We start from the raw sequence: 20,299 nt of genomic DNA on the forward strand, positions 1-20,299 counted from the left end.
AGGGCGCCTGCAATACTAGAAACATTCTAGAATCCTTCCAGAACCCATCTACCCCTACCGAATCCGGCTTGTAACAGCTCGTGCTAAGAACATTCAGCAATGCGGGGCTTTTATTAAATACCGTGGAGGAGACAAAAGAGGGTCGATCGTAGATTAGATCAACTGATAAGATCGTTTTGACTTTTTGCTTTTTGCTTTTTTTTAAGTTTTAGGTTTGCATAGTTAATTCTATCGAGTACGTATTCATTATTGTGTCATGGTCTGTCTGGATGATTAATGCAATGCTAGCTCGGATGTTATTAGTGGACTCTCTCTCCCACAATCTACATGTAGTCATACACACGTAAGTCAGGAAAAAATAGCAACGAGATATTCATGAGTGTCTATATCTAGTTATCTGAGCAACAAAAATAGCAATCAGAATAAAAGAAGAAAAAATGTCAATGTAAACGCCATATATGATGCCCGGTTTATCGTCATCGTTAGTTACCACGGAAATGCACCTGCCCATGCACCAATATTCAGCAAGCAAAAAAAAAAAAAGAAAAAAGAAACAACGCCTTATGCACAAAACCGAAATCAAGCCCATTTTCCTAGCAGCGCCATCAGGGCCGCACCCATACAAATCAAAAAGAAAGCCCACAAAACCGTGCGCAAGGGGGCACGGCGCATGGACGAGCTAAACATAAACTCATGCGCCATCAGCTCTACAAGAGCGGTGTAGATGAGGATTCCAGCGGAGATGGAGTCAAACACGCCATTAACAATTAGCGTGGTGCGGCCCTCGGGCGGGTACGACTGGCGCACTCCCAATCCAATGGCAATGGCAATCGGGGTGGACAGCGCATATGCAAGACCCAGGAAGTAAGGGGTCAGGCGCTTGGAATCGGGCCAGGGAAGCGTGGCCAAACGCGATCCCAGACCGAGTCCTTCAAAGGTCTGATGGAAGACTAGCACGACGTACAGCGTGTTAAAGTCGCTGCCGGCAACAGCCAGGGTCAGACCGACAAAGACCGAGTGGAAGATGATGCCGAACTCGAGGATGAAGACGGCAGTCAGCTGCGCCGAGTACTCCTCGGGCGACAGGAGGGCTTGTTCCGCAGACTCGAGGTCTCGGTGGTCTCTGGAGTGGCTGAGATGGTCGTTTCCAGGGATGTGGTCCGTGTTGTCGTTGGCCACGACTTGTTTCGTCTCGTTTTCTTGAGACTGAATCGAGTGCGAGGTGTGGTCGTGAGAGTGGTCGTGCGAATGGCCATGGCCGTCGCCAAAGGAATAGCGCATAACCATCAACTCGACAAAGAACATGACGATAATAGTCATCAGCACAATACCCTCAACCCAGCTGTACTCGGTAATAGGGCCGGTCAGACATGGATTAGTGAGGGCCTCTTCAGCCGGGCCGAGTAAGTGGATAAAAGCTGTCGCGATAATGACTCCAGAGCCAAAGTACTTGGCTATGAAAAACGTCCACGAAGGCAGCCCATTGCTGCCAATGCGTCTAGCATAGACGGGGAAGACAGCGCCAAACAGCGAGCCCACGAGAATGACAAAGATGGACGAGATGCGCAGACCCATGCGGCCGTCAAACTCGTTTCCAGAGTCGCACGCGTCGGCCATTGTAGCAACTTTCTAAGGGCGTTTCAGTGGTGATATAGTGCTGTTTTATCACGCAGATGCACGATTGTTATAAGCAGATGGAAAGGAAATCCGCACAATCGAAGACGAACAAATGATTTCATGGCTGAAAACTCGGCGCAGGCTCTGGTGAGGTGAGGGGCCCGCGGGGACCTTGGAGGCAGGCATCAAAAGCTTGAGGACCTTGCGGACGATGACATCGCGCTCTGTGCTGCCCGTGATTGGCCCTTAACCAGTGCTAGGCCTAATTGAGACGGCTGAGTCAGCATTCTATTTACGGTGCTATGATTGGTTTATATTATTTGTTATTTTATATTGATATCATTTATAGTATTATATTTGTTGTACAGTACTTCTACTATTACATCTACTCAGCCTAGTATACAACGCCCCCGCTATATGCCATGATGAACAATAAGAAAAAACTAACGAGAGAATAGCATCGTAAAGATGCCCCGACAATTATAGAAGAGCTTGCAGGATGCTCTGCGCCGATCTGGATTCGCCTTCCGTATATCCCTCCTCTTGGGTCTGGTTCTGCTCCTCTTCCCTGACGACAGAAATGATCCCGTGGTAAAACAAGTACCCGACCATGGCCGTGACGCCTGCTGCAACAGAGGCTATCGAAAGAAACATGTCCTTTCGCTTCGCCTCCGCAGTTTCTGCCATGATCTTTGCTTCCAGCGGAGTCACCTCCTCCCCCAGAGACTTGACACTCTCTCGAAGACGATCGTTGGCTCGCAAGTCACTGAGAATCGGCGTCGCATCGGCAAGCGTGTTCAACAAAGTGCTCCCGATCTTTCCTGCATTGACCCTCTCTGGCTGTCTCCACGGCAGCTTCGACGACGGGCTCGGCGTGTCTTTGAAAGCATCGGCAACATCAACCACACCAAAACACTCGTCGCGCACGCGGGCAACATACTTTGCCAGCCGCGGCGCCTTTGACTGCAGCGCCTCGGCAAACCACGGCGCCGGCAGTCCCGGCACCAGCCCAAACGACAAATACCCGACAACAAGAGCATCCAGCGTCGACGGTTCTTGATCCGATAGTAGATAGGCCTTGCCCGCAAGCAGCTGCTCCAGCGGCTCAAACAGATCCGCAGTCAGCGCTTCCAGCCTAAACCGGCTGTTTTGTGCTGTCTTGCCGAGCAGCGTCGACACGGTTTCGCGTGGGCGCGCAATCAGGTTCTTGGGGATTTGGCCGGCGGCCGCGGCGGCCGAGCGCTCGCGCGTGCGCTCTTCTTCGCCGGCTTCGAGGTCCAGTGACGAGAGGCCTAGATGTGCTGTTCGGTTTTTGGCGCGCGTGCGTAGTTTCGGTGGTAGGATCCATTGATTCGGCCAGGTGAGGATGGCGCCGTAGGCTGGGGAGGTGGCTGCATAGTAGTTTTGACTCGAGACGTAGAGGGAGAGGTCGATGAGGAGTTGTCCGTTGGACTCGGTAAAGGCGGAGAAGCTGGAGACAAGTTAACAAAATCGGTCTCACACATTTTGTTTTGTATATACTCACGCAATGGTGTCTGCTTCACCCAGCCCCGTCAATTGCGAATTGAGAAGCCAGGCCCCGTCCGAGACCTGGCGCAGATAGTCGACGATATTGCGAAACTTTGACACCCAAGTCGCGCCATCTCTCAGCGCAGGCAATTCATCTACTGCTGTTAGTCACTCTTTCTTTTTCTTTTCTGGAAGTTCAATCAAGAAACATACTGGTCGGAGACACCGAAGGGTCACTAGACGCAACAAGCACCCATTGGTCGCGCGGCACCGCCTTGGTCAGATATGCAATGGCGGCGAGGCATTGGGCGTCGATCGAAGGCAGCGCAAAGGCTGGACCCCAGACGTGGAGTTCCAGCACCATTGTTTTTGTTTTTGCTTTGTTTGGCGACAGGTGCCTTGTCCCTTGTCCCTTGTCCCTTGTCTATCGAGTTGATAGCGTAATAATTGCTAGAGCCAGACTCGAGTTGTCGGGATATCACGTGATTTGCGTACGAGCTGACCTTCCTGGTGCGTACTAGCGCGGCCGTTGCAGGGCTTGGCAGCGGCAGGTCATGACGACACCGGCTCACATGATGCGGCGACGCGTGGCTCTGGTCGCTTGGAGATAAATACAAGTCTCGTACGAGATAGAGCACAATTAACTATTGTATTGTGCAAAATTACACCATTGCATGCATGCATGAATGCCATCCTGCATAAGCGCCGTCAGCATATCGGGAGACCGATGGGAAAAGTGATCGATCTGTCACAAAACGGCCCGGCAAGGTCAGATGACCACCCCCGGAAGATATCCTGATAGTAATTATCAATTTTGACTTTTGGGCCCTGGTGAAACAGACGACGGCCCGCGTCGGAACCGCTAAAGGCCTTTGTGTTATATCTTCCGGCTTTGTTGGGTGACTACTAACTACTACTACTACTACTACTACTACTATTAATATCTTCAAAAAGTCATACGTAGTATTTAGGCCAAAGGAGTCAAGGGCGGGCCTAATTGATTCATGGGGCAGGTCCCGTGGTCATGGTCAGCCCTACTTAAACAGTCTAGCAGTACATGCTAGAGCTTATCGTTGTCGATAGTTAAGAGACTAGCCTGCCATGCAAAGAAGGCTTCGGAGTCTCAGCCCGACATCAAAGCGCGCCCAGGCTGTGTGTGCCTTGTTGGACCGAGTCAGCGGTGTTGGGGTTTCGGACTAGGTCTTACATATCAGCATGGCATGGGTATTTTAGCTTGAGGCTCGGACGGGGCTAACAGGTACTATCTACGATCTAAACTGGTTGTATAATGTCCATATGACTTGGAACGGTTCTAAAGATAGAAGTAGTAGTGGTAGTAGTATTACATTAATGCATAGCTAAAGAGACATGACAAGGTCGGGATAGGACTTCACCGACGGGTATTCGGAAAGAATTGGTCAAGATGGAAAAAAAAAGACAAACGCCAAACATGCATCCCGCGTTTCAGCTCGGGGGATAGAAAATGATAAATAAAAAGATGGGGAAAAGAAGAGGAAACAGCACGTGGAGGGTGCGTCACTGCGGGCACACAGCCATGCAAAAAACTACCAAGACCGATATAGAAATAAGACCGATATAGTACGCGGTATATAGCACCAACCACCAGGCGATTTCGTACTGCGCGCGATTTAGTTGCGCAGCCGTCATTGGCCGGCCCGGACAACCGCGGCTGTAAACCGGGAAGTATTGCGGGCACGTCACGTCAACACCCTTCATGAAACGATGAGCGATCTTTGTTGCATGTTGGTGGTGATATGGTGATGTCAGCGCTGTCCGTGCGAGAGTCGCAGGTATCGCAGATCCGACAATCACCAACACGAGTGTGTGTGGTGAAGCCTGTAACTGTGTGTTGTAACTTCCATCGATCCGAAAAAGAAAGTAATAGATGCAACCGAAATTCAAATCCGAAAAGAAAAATCATGCAGTGTATATTCGAGTCTTCCAGTGTATCCAGGGGTCATTCGTCACAAGCAGACCAGCTGCCGTCCATGGTTTCGTTCGTTGTTTGACATTTGGGCCTTTTTATTTTGGAGTCGGTGGCAGAGGGCCGGTGGGAGGAGGGCCGGGGCACGGCGGGAACGAAGTGTGAGTGTAGGAAGGCATGGCGAGAGATATCAATTGATATGATATGACAGTAGAGTAGAAGAGTAAAAGTAGTTTGTAGTTGTTGAGTGGTTGTAGTAGTAGTAGTAGTCTGCAGAGTGTAGGCAGATATGTATGTTCGTAGAGTATAACGAGTTTAGCGACGGACCCAGGTCGAGAGGGACACGAGGTATTTATAAATCCCTAAAGGCTAACTAACACGAGGGGAACGGAGGAAAAAAAAAAAAAAAAAAAAAAAAAAAAACCCAAATAATAATAATCAAATTAATAAATTAAGATATTCCTAGCAGCCCACCTTCTCTCGGTAACGCATCCCGTATTGTCAGGTACGGTATGGGCCAAGCCCCACCGGTCAGCCAACAGCGTTTTGCGCGCCCACGGATCGTTTCAAGTCATGACGCAAGGACTTTCTCAGCCTTACTCTTTGCCATCAATTTTTCGTATTCAGGAAAAGTATCCTCTTATCTGCTCAATTGAGTAATTCATTCATTCACGAAAAATGGAACCCACTCGTTGATAAAGATGAAAACACGGCGATCTTCCGATCCCCTTTTCTTGCACAGAATACGGCCTAACTTGTTTCTTTAGCAGATCCACCCGCATCGACACGCCAGCTGAAACGCGATCAGGGTCGCACAGCGTTAGCTTGTTAGTATTACTCCGTAGCAGACTAGTAGTCCTGTGCCTTTTGACACTTTATTCTGTGTGTGTGTGCTGAGCCAGGCGAGGTTTCCTGCAGTGGACCGCAGCGATGAGCAAGCTGCTTATGCAATGTAACAAATCGTGATGCACGCGTTGCCCGAAATAGCCAATAGAAACGCCACATGAGATAAGACAAGCGAGGTTAAACAGGCATAAAGAGGCAGGGTTTATGGTTTATAAGCTGTAATACGTGCGGAGTATAAATGGTTCAAATGTTACAGTCCTGCAGTAGCATTAATTATTCTTCCCGTAGTAGTTGTCTAGAAGAGGGACGTCTGGAGTGTCCGCAACAAGTGACAGTCCACAAAAGGGGCACGTTGGCGATTACATCTTTTCGACTTTATCAGCAAAAATAGTATTAATAATAACTTGGCGGTCAACGGTTTCCTGTTTAACATAAAAGTTAGCAAGTACGTAGTACAACAACCATCGCCCATTTTGGTGATTCTTTCCGCCCCACTGAGTCGGAGTCGTTGAGTCACGATTCTTCTAATTATTGTGGGCTGCATTTATTATTACAGAGTTTGCCTTGCAGCCACAACTCTTTTTCAGCCCTTTTGTTCTGGAATAATTTTTTCAATAAAAATCAGGCCCACCAGTCCCAACAACGTGGGCGGCAGCCCATGCCGGTGATAATCCGAACCAGTCTTTTTCAGTTTCTCTACTCTGTGCGCGTCATTGACTCTTGACTCATCATTCGACGGTTGACTCATCAAACTCTCAAAAACTAGTAGTTGTATTCGGGGCAATGGAGGAGTAACATTAGGCGGTTAGTCGGTTTTCTCGGAAATGATCCTTGTCGGTTGACTCGGTTGTCGGCAGCATAAGATACCTAGTACGTAGTTACGTACTTGCCACTCTGTACTCACCAGTATTAAATTTCTATAGATATTTAAATATTATGTGAATAAATAAATAAATAAGCATATCTATCTATCTGTCTCTCCCTCTTTCTCTCTCTATTAAATAAGAATAAATATATATCCCTACAGCATCACCAGATGAAAGGTCAACTGGTATTCAACTGTATCGGCAGGTACCGTACCGTAACACCACGGCTCCGATCCGTGCGACGTAGGGCCGAAATTCCTTCGTTCATCCTCCTCGTCTCCGCACTCCACCATCTGCTTTGGATCTGTGGAACGACTGTGGGTTTTTATTTTTAAGATTATACTACGTACTCTGTATGTAACGTCGATTTTTTTCCTCAACAATTTTTTTTTTGTTTTAACTTTGTTTGCCGGCTCGGAATCAGGCATGGAATATCAGGTACCAGGAACATGATCAATTTTAAAAATTTCAAATGAAAGAATGTTTCATCATGTGTCCACTTTGGTTATTTCCAGGAAATTGACTTGTATTCTTTCCTAATACCAGTACGTAGTATTAAAATACTCCGGAGCACAAATGCCCACAAAAATACTGGCATTAGTCAGTGTGGCTTGTCTGATTTTTTTTCTAGAAGGCTACCCGTGGCGGAACCCACTAGTCACTAGCCGTATTTACCGCCCGCGTAACCCTGTAAGTATTTGTCAATCCCAGCCTACTGGCTCAAGCGCTCAGCCTCTCTTTCTTTCTCTCCCTCTTTTTGCACTGCCACAGTAGTGAATAATAAGCTTACACACTAACTACTTGCATTTCCAGCTGAACGGTTCAGCTAATGAGTAAGGGTGTATTCCGGAGGTCGCCTATGTCGACTGGGATTTTTTATTGGCTATCGCTATATTCCACTAGGTTTCGAGAAGCATTCAATGAATAGTCTACTCTGTGTTGGGAAAACCAACACCGTAATACCCCGTACACCCGCTTCGAATATGGTATTCGTTAGAAGTAAGAATCTGTGGGGTAGCCCCAAATACACGTAACATAACAGGTGGCTTTTTGAGTACAATAATTCGTCTGAATCCGAGCGAAGATTTCAATGTCTCCTTTGACACGCTCGTTCGTTGCTACGGCCGTGAGTCCAACTTGATAACGAATACCAGCTGGACAGACGAGCCGGCCGCCATTTATCCAGATGCGCATATCGTCATGAAGCTTCTTCCGACTACACAGACTTTCCAAAGGCGTCTTTCAGCGGGATAGGGAATCCAGTCGGCTTTGATACAAATTCCACAGCCGTGTCCATTCTGAACACCTTTGTTCGCCCGGTCGTAGTCACTATGCACATAATATCATCAGTTATAAAGCCGAGGCAGACATAGCAGGGTTTCATTTCTTACGTTCGCTGAGAAAAACGGGCAATTGACGAGCTCGACGACGATCCTCAGTACTACATTTTGTAGTACCAGAGAGGAACGTTCCCAGAACATGTGGGAGAAGAGTAATTTGAGCCATGGGAGGTTAAATCCCAGCCAATCTGTGATCATCTCGATGAAATTTTGGTAAACAGAATATAACTCTCTTCACGCATGTAGATGTGACGAAAGAAAAAAGAAGCATCAATAGCCTCTAATTGTTTAGCTTCCGTATCATCCTTGATGTGATTTTCATTGTCGTAAATATTCCGAAATCTTCAAGTATAACCACAACCACGAACCCTGAATGGCAGTACGCGAGAAACAATTCCCGCGCCGTGGGAGTCGCGTGGAGAATTCTCCCGAGTCAGGAGACAACCAGCGTATTTGTGGTGTTTGTGATGTGGTAAGCAACTCGAGACGAGGATAAATACTGAGGCACAAGTCTAGGCACAGGTATATTCCCTTGAACTCTTCTGTCGGTTTCTTCATGAGCGGCCGGCATGGCGTAGTACTATTCAACTATTAGCAGATATCATCAACCTAGTTGATGGGGTCATACACTAGCTTTTCCCGCCGCGCTTGGGCTGTCCAAACAATTTTTGCGCGTGTTATTGGTCCTAAAGGAGCAATAAAGGTATCAACTGTGGAAGTAAAGTGTTAGCTGGTATATACACCATTAATTCAGGACGGTAAGTTTCGATAGGAAAGAGAAAAGAAAAAAGAAGACTCACCTTTTCACACATATGGTGCTGTCAAGACCGGAACAGCAGAGAAACATGCTCCCGTTGTCCTGCTTGGGGTAGGAGGAGCAGTCATTGCACAGGAGAAGACAACCTAACCCCTTGTCGGGAAGTCGTTGGAACACTCCGTGTTAATCCAAGAGTTCTGCTTCGACAGACCCTGGAAGCTGAGATTGCCAAGGGGTATTCTTGCTGAAAAAGTTTGCTGCATTTCTTCGATTTCCAACCGAGTCATGTCGAGAAGTATTTTCCGTTTTTGTGTAAAAGTCTCGACACATTCAACGCCCAGTCATCAGTGTGTAAAACACTCGGAGGTAGCGATGATAAAAAGCCATTGCTTCGTCTTCCAGCGATGACTCTGGGTGAAAAGCAGGCATAACCTCAAGTCTAATGACTAGGATTATGCATCAAGATTTATGACGAGGGGGAGGAGAAGAAGGAGAAGAAAACCGCCGCTTATAAGCTAGAGCTCAGACTTCTACCAGATTCTTCTGGGAACCATATACTAATGGAAAATTTTGCAACACCGCTGCAGGTGACGAATCCTACAGGTTTCTATCTAACCGATTCCTACCTTGAATCTATATTGACTATCCAATGGGTACTCCTCGCCTGGTTGCTGCCCCATACTGAACCTGGTCCGGTGTTTGCCCGATGTCGCATGTGCCCACCTAGACATCAAAATTTCCTATTCGGGCACCGCATCACGTCCAAAGTCTTTGTTATAAAATATTGATATGCATGTCGGCCCCTTCTGAAAAGGACCGCCTCGTCACGCCGACAAGCTCCACTCTATAGTCTCCAATAATGGGCGGTTAGATAGTCTCGGTGTGCAGGGTTGTGGCAAGGGTATATGAAAATATGACATCCGAAACCGGTAGGCTTGATTTCCTCTCTGTGTACATAAAAATAAATTGTGCTTGTTCATTTAATATACGCAGGATATATAAGGGGTATTTAGGGCTAGGATTAGGGTTAGGTAAGCCCTAGCCAACCCTGCAAACTCCGGATAAACGAGGCTGAAGTAAAGGTCTGTTGGTAAATAAAAAGTACGTAAATAGTACCACCATCGTCTAATTCAGCGTCGCATGACAGCGAAACATTCTTGAGAACTTTCCTATCTGGGAAAAACAAATAATCAGCCACACGTACCAAAGTACGGTACCGTATTATTATCAGTTCGAAATCGATCCACTCGTCTCGTACGGTAAACGCCCATAGCAAACTCAATCAGAGAAGAAAAAAAACGGCACGCGGAAACTCGCGGGTTGTAATAATAATAATTAAACTAAATGGGCGTTGTCGATCCACTGTTTCACTCGTAGTCCCGCTTATTAATTTTTACCCCTTTTTTGTCTTTCCTGTTTTGATCTTCTTCTCCCACATGGCAAATACTAACAACTGATTTGCAAGAGCACTGACGTCGACGACCTTTTTTTTTTTTTTTTCACCCGGGTGGTCCGACCGACCGCCTATTACTCGATTTGGATAATACTGTTGCTGACTTTACTGAGTCGGTACTAGTAGTACATCCCACTATCAGGCGATCATGCACCCCCCTATCTTGTGTTGGACTTTTGTACGATTTGAGGCCCCGGCATTATACACTTGTAACCCCGTACGAAGTACACGGATATTGTTCGAGTAACCGACAAACCATCTCGTAATCCTCTATCGTAATCAATCTAGCGGTGACCCGAGTAACCCGCCTTTACAAGTCATGATTGGGCCGATTGGCGGGCGATCCCTGTTTGAGCCTTTGAGGATGTTTAAACTATTTTAGTTATTTTTTGCCACGTGAGAATAAGGGGGTGCACGGCCGTTTTGGTCTTGTGATGATGATGATTATTTTTGCTGCCTTGTATTATTATTACTATGTATTTTAATTTATCCGTACGTGTTTTATGATGGATTGATTCAACAATAATATCCGATCAGACCGAGGCACAGCCGAATACCTGTAGACGTGACGACTGCACGTGTCAGGAGTAAATCAACCACAACAAGGCTGCGGAGTTTATAGGCGGTGACGCATGGGCCTCGATCAGCGAGCCACAGCTTGTTGTCTAATATGACCATCACTCTCTTTTCTCTTGGCACTGGTGATAAAACCCCCACAGTATCAATGGTAATATACCGGATACAAAGCATGGTCACTCAAAAGACGAGGTGGCCTCACGAGACTAATGTATTTGTGCTTCTTCATGCATATGAACGGCGCTAAAGGGGTGTGACACAGACAGTGACTGGCTAGTTAGTTGATCAATACAGAGTACACTGCCTGACAACATCACTATTGTATCTTCGTGTTTGCCCCTCATGTTTGTCGGTTGCCGTATTATACGGTGTATGCGAACCGTCATCTGGCAGACAAATGGTGTCACAGTCCGGTGCTGATACTGGTTGGCGCAAACGTCAATGCCATTGCATAAGGCCATGCCATGTCATGCATGCTAACGGCTGGGATCAGACGGGATCGTCAATATCACATATTATCATCGACACTGGCACACCAGATCGAGCTTTGACTCCACATCATCCCGTCAAGGTCTGACAATTGAACATGACAAATAGGTACCCCGTAATCAGTCTTCGTCAAGATCCGCTTGTACTTGCGTCCCTATCCATTCCTCCATTAACGCCTGTCCCGATCCCGTGGAAGCCGCCGTAGCCGATACGGCCTTGGTCCCTTTGCGGGTGACGAGCAGACAGAGAACCCATCCCCAGATGCTGAATCCTTCGTAAGTAGTCGTGAGCCGAAACTTTTTATCTTCTGTGTCTTCGCCATCATCATTATGTTCTGCCTCGTCCACCTCTTCAGTCGCCGTGGGTATATTGCTCATCGGAACATCCGTCTCGTCATCGCTCTCGACTAGGATCTCGTCGTGCGTGTTTGTTTCAATGAGCTTGTTCGAGTTGCTTGTAGTTCTCTCTTTCTTTTTAAACGTTTTCTGTTTCGTCAAAAGAGAATGCCGCGTTCCCGACTCGCGGAGAAAGATGGCGACTTCGAAATCATCTACCAAAAAACAAACTTCATCAGTTCACTCCACTTTATGTTGATTTCCAATGAATAAAACACACCCTCCACTAGAACATCCTTCACCGGGTTACTCTTCTTCTTCGCCAACGCACGCTCATTCTCCTCACGGAGCTTCGGTAGCACCAACGGCTTGATCGTCTCAAAGATTCGCGGCAAGACTGCGTTATCGCGTGAAGAATCTAACAGCCATCGTGTGTCGGACGGGTTCTCGAGGAATATTCGACATTCCAAGACGGAGTATTTGCTGATTCGTAGATATCGCCGGATCGGAGCCATTCTCGTGGTTCTGCGGTAGGTTTGTAGGTTTCAAAAAGGTTGGTGATGTATGACGTAACACGTGATGCTAGTCACATGACTCGATTTGTTGACATGATATTGTCCAGCGTATCAAGCCATCGATTACCATCCAATTGCGTAAATCATGAATATAATAAACAGTTTACAAAGAACAACATGTAATCTTGTACGTTAATTAGAGACTGCACCTCGCCAATATAGAAAATATACATCTCATAAGTCTAAACTACGTATTAACTGGATATAATTCATACAGACATTTTCATTGGAATAGACTTGTGCGGGTCATATCCATTGATCACAAAATCCTCCGGCTTCCAGCCATCGATGCTGCCTCCCTGCTCTCGCGTGATTTCCAAGTCAGGAAAGCTGCGCGGCTCGCGTTCCAGCTGTGTCTTGAGCGCATCGACGTGATCAACGTAGACGTGTGCATCGCCCATGACATGAGTTAAGCTCCCTGGCACGAGCTCACATACATGCGCGATCATGTGTGTCAACAAGGCGTAGCTTGCAATGTTGAAAGGAACGCCGAGGCCCATATCACAAGACCTCTGGTATAGTTGGCAGTGCAAATGGCCCTTTGGCTTGTTGTTTTCATCCCCATTCTGTACGGATCCTTTTTGTCTCGGATACGACACATAAAACTGGGCAAACATGTGGCAAGGCGGCAAAACCATCTTGGTCAGATCCCGTGGATTCCAGGCACTCAGGATCAGCCTACGGTCAAACGGATTCGTTCGTAGTTTATGAATAATATTGGCGAGTTGATCGACGCCCTGCCCCGTGTAATCGGTCTGGGCATCCACATACTCGGCGCCGAAATGCCGCCACTGGAATCCATACACAGGACCCAAGTCGCCGACAGCCCGGTCTGTGAGGCCTAGGTTATCGAGGAATTCGCGCGACCCGTTGCCATCCCAGATCTTGACTCCAACGTCGCTTAATGAAAGAGACGACGTGTCTCCTTTAATGAACCATAGTAGTTCGGCAATTATGGCGCGGTGGAAAACTCGCTTTGTGGTCAATAATGGTAGAATAGGGCGGCCGTCGGTATTCAGAGAAAACTTCAGCGGCCGCGGGGCGAATATCGAGTATGTGCCCGTGCCAGTTCTGGAGATAATTGAAAGTTGTCAGAAAATTGCATCAACGCGTCAAGTGCTTTTGCGCGTTCGCGACTGACTTACCGGTCTGGTCGGTGCTCTCCCTGGTCTAGAATCTCGCGCACGAGGTCGAGGTACTGATGCTCCTCATGGTTCGAAGCAGTCTTTTCGCTGATCGATGTAGACATTATGTGGCCTTGAATTGTTTGTTCAACAATCAAGTTTTAATGAGTTACGCGACCTTAATCACCCCCGCGTAGACGGAATAACATTCTGCCGCGGACGCGTCTGTTTTCACGTGATTTGCTCTACAATATTTATTATCTATGTTCAACATACCAATTATTATTAATCCATCTCCTATGAAGAGTTCAATGTTGAGTTTGTTTGTTGATGGCGTATGGAAGCATTTCGGGCTAGGATATACATTAAAGCATATGCATGTAAAAATTCCGTCCTTGTCATCCTTGTCATCCCTACCTGACCTTTCTTCACAGTTCAAAGCCGTATTAAAAACTGAATAAAATTCAAAGACCTTCTGTATTGGTTTGGAGGAGACCAACAAAAAAACAAATTTCTGCTGGGGCATCAAATGATCTCTTCTTCGGCCAATAAATTAGAAAGCCAAGCACTAACACAAAAACCAATACATACTAACATTCATGTAATTGAATTTTTGCCAATGTTTTATCTCCTTTCATGAGGAAAAGTGTGGCCGTCTCTTCTATCTCTTGGTGGCTATCGCTTGCCTTGGGAAGGTCTTGAACCGAGACGGAAAACATATCGCTTCCTTCTTGGTCGGATTTTGTTATGCTGGCTGGGACAAAAGCACCTGGGGGATCGAAGGATACAACAGCGTTGGTGGAAGTGGCAAACACATCCTTTGCAGATAAGGACTGTGGTAAGTTGAAGTGGAAAGTCGCCATGATTCAAGTTATTGCAAATTACCAATCTCTTGCGAGTGATATGAAAACAAATCAACTATTTTCAACGGTTCGTGGGCAAGTGCAAACTTTATATCCCCCCGCGTTTAGATCAGATACAGAACACGCTTGGAAACTCAATTTTGTCATAGGCACCAAGGTTGCATTGGTTATTATGGAACGCGGATCATTCGGCGCTGCTGCCTAGAATGCTATAGTACAAGGAGGAACATAGTCCATGTCAAATGCATATGTGCGATAATTAATCTGCCCCAATACATCAATTGATGTCTTGAAGCTTGACATGCAATGATTTCTAGAATGTTAAGTCATGAATTTAGAGAAAACTCCGACACATAAGATAGTTAATCCATTATCTACTGTTAACTTACCTAGCATTCAATGCTCTCTCTAGCTCTCAGATTATTGAGACTGCTGGCGCAGTTCAAGCATTACATTTATATCTTTCCCAACAAACCCTCCGAAAGCTTCTTCTTCTTCCTCCTTATAATCATACCGTGCGACATCTCCTACGTCCAAATTCATACCAATAGTAGCAGCAGTATCGGTTCCGCAGCGGAAAATATCAACTTGGGAACCCGTGGCACCGGGCATATCCATATCCAAGCCCAGTCCACAATCTAGATGCACACCGAGTAGGCCCTTGTTTTTGAAATCGGCATTATCAGCGACAATGAAATACAGGGGATGAATTTCTTTGTGCAAGTCTCGAAGAGATAGATGATGGTTGTAGATATCCACCAGCCTTTTGCCGTGAAAATTGGGCGCCGGTACCCTGATACATGCGTTTTGTATATAGTTGTCGACACTCATGACGGCATCACATAGAACCTGCCATTTCTCTTCGGATAATTCGATGAGCGAATATATGGGGTATTTGTATTTGTATTGTGGGTTTAATGCTGACAGGTGTCTTTCATTATTCGGCGCCTTTCAGGCAGATTATACTAGTCGCTCATTTCGATTTTTGATTTGCGAAACAACAGAGAGGTAGAGCAACTTTCAAGTTGTAAATACTCGATATCTAAAGGGTAAATCTGTCTAATGGAATTATGACTAATCAGGCTCATAAATACTTTGCGCGTTATATGATGTATATTGGCTTTCTTTCTTTCGTTCTTGTTTCTTTTTCGCATTATACGAACACTGCATCGAATATTAGGAACATTCGAGCCAATCCTAAGTTAAGTAAGACATTTACATACATAGCCTGGCCGCAAGAACCATTTTGCACCCCAGATCATAGGCCTCCATGTTCAGCGTCAAGTCCACAGGTGTTTACTAGTTGACATTCCTGAATACATACTGTATGTCACATATGCCTTGGGCCTCAATTTCATCACTGGTGATAGAGGTGGGGTAAACAGACATACGATGCAAACAATTAATACGGGCATATAACATAGCCGATTGATATTACTGGTGGAAAGTGACTGGAGGGGGCTGACAGAATACGAGAAAAGAGATGATCCGTTGCTGCCTACGGACTGCATACTTTTGGGATATGGGTTGAAAATGCCCTTGACTTCTCCATAGATAACAAGCCGTCAACTATTGTTCGATTGATATCCCTAATCTAAAGATGAAAGCTTTGAATGCTGAATGGGGCTCATTCATTACACAAAATCCCGAGACACGCCATGATGATGATCAACGGAACAGAGACTTCTACGACTCTCCGGCTGGTCATAAACTAATTACGGAAGTACTGACTACAGATAAAACTGTCCTAGCAAGTCAGGGTGAGCACAACATTCCCATTCGAATATACACCGCGAAGGCATCGGAATTCTCGCATGGAGTTGTGATCTTCTTCCATTCTGGTGGATTTACGGGTGGGTCCCTAGAAACTGAAGATGGTATGTTTAAGACATGGTTCAATATTTTTGACGGATAGATTGATCTCAAACCGCTTGGTGAACATTTGAACTAAAGATAAATAGTCTCGTGCCGACATATGGCTCTTTCCGGGCCGCTCACTGTCCTGAGTGTCGATTACCGAATTAGCCCGGCATATGTATACCCCGTTCCAGTCAATGATGCTTGGGATGCATTTCAGTATATAGTTACCAATCTCTCGAGCTTGGTAACCAATCTCGCCCCCGGAATGGTTAAGTTAGTTGTAAGCGGGACCTCTTCAGGTGGACAACTCGCGGCTATAGTCTCTCAACGTGCGCAAACCTGGATGAAAAAAAATATTTCTTGTGAAAAGATTACCATGAGCGGGGTCCTGCTCAGAGCGCCAGTGACTGTACGTGGGGCGGATTCAAGTTTTATTCCTCCTCGGTTTAGAGATATGCATAAATCGTGGTGTGCTGAATTGGAGACAACTCTCCTCAAGAGACAGGAGATGGAATGGAATCATGGTATGCATTATTTTAATTTTCACTGTCTTGCCTTCGCAAACGCTCTTCTACTGAATCCTTTTTTTTAGATGCACTTGGAGTTCCTCATAACGAGAGAAACAATCCATACGCGTATCCATTATGGGGCCAGTTTCATGGATTGCCCAAGACATACATTCAAATCTGTGACGTGGACATCCTACGGGATGATGCCGTGTGCTACGCGCAAGCCTTACGAGATGCCGGGGTAGAAGTACAAGAGTCATTGTATACGGTATGCATTCTATAGCGAAGCGCTTAGAGAATTGATTTTGGTTGCTAACAAGTTTAAATATACAGGACCTTCCGCATATTTTCTGGGTTTATGCTCAGCATTTGGATGTATCAAAGAAGGCTCAAGGAGACTGTGTGCAAGGTTTGAACTGGCTATTAGCATCCACTGGATAACCCTTTTTATTTTTTCCTCTTTTTTTGTGCAACATTGGGCTTTTTGAGTGCATCAGTCGAGGGGAGAGACTGAGTGTTAATACTCTTTCTAAGGCCAAAGACTGGTGTGTCACCATTTCCTACAAAAATAACAATGTATTCATTCTTAATCCTTACACCCAGACTCATTCTGAATCACCCCCATTGCTTGCCCTATCCCACATCTGTTGTCATGTTATTTACCCTTTAGTTAATGGAACAATCAAAGTAGACAAGAAATTTCCCCCAGTGGACACCATATGCTGTCCCCTATTCAAATTTTTGGGCCCTTTTCTCAATGCTGGAAACTCTGGGAGGATTGGGTCATGACCCTTGATCTCTAATCTCAGTGATTCTCCTTCCTCGAAAAAAATCCCTCCAGCCCAAATAGGAATCTTGAGTTCTACTACTTGACATGGAGGTACTTTTTCTGACTTATCGTGCGGGAAGAAAAGCTCCGTGGGCTCTTGATTTTCTTTCCTGCTTTCGAGCATGTCGGGTTCCTCGGTTGTGGCGGCTCGCTTGGAAGCTCGGAGTCGTCCACTTGGCCCTACGTACTTGTAAATGTTTTCATCTGGGATCATATTTACGCTTGTCCTGCGATTCTGGTGCTCAAAGGGAATGTTGTAATTGAGCAATGCATTCCCTAAGCGATCAAGCTTTCGGATAATGACATACACATCCATATCGTCCAGATCTGCACATGACATGTATAGCTTGACCTACGAATGCTTTAGTCACTGAAAAATATCTTTTCTTTAAAGGGTGAGTAATCCCACCTGAGAGCTGCCAATTAACTCAGTAGTTTCCGTAAAAGTAAGCGTGAAGTAAACTCCATCATCTTCCCACATGTCGGATTGATATGAGATGGCGTATATTTCGGTGGGTGCCTCAGTCTGTAAAGATCCTGCGAGACTTCCATTCTCCTTGGCGGCATTAAGGTAAAAAGTTTTGTATTCCACCCTAGAAGGCGGGTATCTGTCTTCTGCGCGGAAACTGATCGGAGCCTTGTTGTATCTAAGTAAAGAGAGACGGACCTTGGGTGTAAACTCCCAACCATTATTTTTGCCTAGAAGAAAGTGATCCAAAAAGCGCTGAAGATCGTCGTTTGCAAATGGCTGGTAAATGTCAAACCATTCCTGGGTAGGATGAATTCGCAGCCTGACATTACACGTGTTGGTCAGATATTGAACGGTTAGCACCGAGAACAAAACTCACCACTTTTCATCCGACCCAGCATATTTCCAGGCGCGTAGAGATCCCTCGGTATGTAATCCGGTTGAATAGCTAGCCAGAATATACATAGGGATATTTATTTCCTGTAACCGTGGTCTCTTGTCTTCCCAATATGCGTTCATTAGCGGGTACTTTTCGATCATAGCCGCAACATCCTCGTGTTGGGTTCTCCCATTGAATTGCTTCATCAGGAGTTCCCAGAACATGGGATTAGGAATACCACCACGGCAGATACTCTCGCGATAGAAATCACCCAGCCCTTCCCATGGAGCGATAGCCTTCAGATGTGGGGGCTTTTCAGCTGCAATGAACCTGGATCTTTGTCAATTTGACGATACATCTTCCATATATACCATACTCGAGCCACTTACCACTGAGTGATAGCTAACCATGAATTCCCAACAAGGGCCACGTTTCCATCACACCAAGACTGCTCTGCGATCCACTCGATGGTGTCGTGACCATCACGACCCTCTTGAGTGCCGAAGAAGAAAATGTCCCCCTCAGAATTAAAGCATCCTCGCGCGTCAACATTGACGACAGTATACCCACGCGGGCACCACTCAGCTGGATCAGGCGCCTCGAACTTTTCGAGGCCACTTAAGGAGGTTGTTGGCACACCTACCCAGGTAAAGCTGGTTGTTTGGAAGTAGCCTTCGGAAAGCCGTCAATCTTCACTGTTTCTCAAACATTGAATATGAAATACAAACCACTTCCTGTTTTTCCATATGGACTCCACGGGAGAAGCGCAGGCAAAGGAACGCCATCTTTGGCCATTGGGCGAAAAACATCACCACGCAAAATAGTCCCATCTCGCATAGCGATAGGAACATCTTTTTCCCAGATAATAGGTTCACTTAACGCACGGAAACCTGGCTCTCGCTGCCATCCCTTGGGGAGAATGACTTTAGTTAAGGGCCGGAAACTGGTCCAGTAGTTGTGAAAGCCATGGTTCAACGGAGCAAAAGTGACGTCGATACCGCCGATCTGGTGAGACATCTTTATTGATAAGATTTCTGAGAACCCACCCCCTGGTGGTAAAATATGACAATCAATAACTATCTCTTCTTAACCAAGCTCCGGCCTTTACATGGGATGGGTTTCCGAATTGAGTAACCACCTGCTTCAATTGGTTCCCCACAATTTCCCCGCGTGACTTCCGGCGGGGGTTCCTAAAGTAGATGGTTCGGATAGTTCGGATATAAACTACATGACTATATTGCTTTTTCGGCCCAGAATGAAATATTTTCATAGATTGGCATAATTCTCTGGCATTTCGTCAATAATTTCGGATGTACATCGTTTGATTACTCACCTTTAAGGGAAATCGGCTGGAAGATGGTAAGAGTAAAGCCTCATCTAAAATTACAATTAATCTTTAGTTTAGGTTTTTGAAAACATCATTGAAGAGCTGTCTACTGGTAGTTCCTATGTCCAATGTAGATAAAATATACAAGGGGCCTTTTTGTCTTTTGGTGCAGCCTTCAACATCGATTTATCGACGCCTAGTCATCACTCAAAGCCCTATTGTAGTCTCCAAAAATACTCCTAATGGCAGTTTAAAGTGGCATGGCTGTTCTGTAAACAACCTTCCAATCTTCAACGTTTTTCTAGACCTTAAAGGGGACATCGGCATTTAATTCTTTACCCGAAATTACCGGAGGCTTCGCGGAAATCAAGATACACAGCAGTCGCGACCAGTTCGGAGTTTCATTGTCCCACCTAGTCTTCCGCACGACCCAGTAAAACCCAGACCCAACCCAGACCCAACCCAGACTGGGTTGGGTTTTGGGTCAAACATGTCGACCCAGTAATGGGTCTGGGTTGGACTGGGTAACCCAGTACTGGGCCTGGGGCCCCAAATTGGGTTACAAACATAACAAATATACCAAGAATTCTAATTGCATAACTTATGCATTTTGTAGTTGTATTTTTGAGTA

General features: G+C 46.0%; 6 protein-coding genes across 6 annotated transcripts; 1 reads left to right on the top strand and 5 right to left on the bottom strand.

Annotated features, from left to right (window-relative positions):
* Positions 1-579: 579 nt before the first annotated feature.
* Positions 580-1,617, bottom strand: TRUGW13939_09980 (uncharacterized protein; the record flags this gene model as incomplete). The annotated part of the gene is made up of 1 exon (XM_035493096.1): positions 580-1,617. One exon carries the CDS (start codon positions 1,615-1,617, stop codon positions 580-582), a length of 1,038 nt encoding a protein of 345 aa, XP_035348989.1.
* A 480-nt stretch (positions 1,618-2,097) lies between these two features.
* Positions 2,098-3,490, bottom strand: TRUGW13939_09981 (uncharacterized protein; the record flags this gene model as incomplete). Its single annotated transcript, XM_035493097.1, has 3 exons — positions 2,098-3,088; positions 3,143-3,281; positions 3,340-3,490. The coding sequence occupies 3 exons, from the start codon at positions 3,488-3,490 to the stop codon at positions 2,098-2,100; spliced, it is 1,281 nt and encodes a 426-aa protein (XP_035348990.1).
* An 8,027-nt stretch (positions 3,491-11,517) lies between these two features.
* On the bottom strand, positions 11,518-13,557 carry TRUGW13939_09982 (uncharacterized protein; the record flags this gene model as incomplete). The annotated part of the gene is made up of 5 exons (XM_035493098.1): positions 11,518-11,948; positions 12,014-12,258; positions 12,416-12,432; positions 12,524-13,379; positions 13,454-13,557. 5 exons carry the CDS (start codon positions 13,555-13,557, stop codon positions 11,518-11,520), a joined length of 1,653 nt encoding a protein of 550 aa, XP_035348991.1.
* Positions 13,558-14,715: 1,158 nt separating this feature from the next.
* TRUGW13939_09983 (uncharacterized protein) lies at positions 14,716-15,126 on the bottom strand (the record flags this gene model as incomplete). The annotated part of the gene is made up of 1 exon (XM_035493099.1): positions 14,716-15,126. One exon carries the CDS (start codon positions 15,124-15,126, stop codon positions 14,716-14,718), a length of 411 nt encoding a protein of 136 aa, XP_035348992.1.
* A 769-nt stretch (positions 15,127-15,895) lies between these two features.
* TRUGW13939_09984 (uncharacterized protein) lies at positions 15,896-17,105 on the top strand (the record flags this gene model as incomplete). Its single annotated transcript, XM_035493100.1, has 3 exons — positions 15,896-16,172; positions 16,748-16,932; positions 16,998-17,105. The coding sequence occupies 3 exons, from the start codon at positions 15,896-15,898 to the stop codon at positions 17,103-17,105; spliced, it is 570 nt and encodes a 189-aa protein (XP_035348993.1).
* Positions 17,106-17,323: 218 nt separating this feature from the next.
* Positions 17,324-19,358, bottom strand: TRUGW13939_09985 (uncharacterized protein; the record flags this gene model as incomplete). Its single annotated transcript, XM_035493101.1, has 5 exons — positions 17,324-17,845; positions 17,903-18,284; positions 18,342-18,671; positions 18,731-19,013; positions 19,070-19,358. The coding sequence occupies 5 exons, from the start codon at positions 19,356-19,358 to the stop codon at positions 17,324-17,326; spliced, it is 1,806 nt and encodes a 601-aa protein (XP_035348994.1).
* Between the last annotated feature and the right edge of the window lie 941 nt (positions 19,359-20,299).

Source organism: Talaromyces rugulosus, chromosome V, assembly GCF_013368755.1.
Source record: "Talaromyces rugulosus chromosome V, complete sequence".
NCBI lineage: Eukaryota > Fungi > Ascomycota > Eurotiomycetes > Eurotiales > Trichocomaceae > Talaromyces > Talaromyces rugulosus.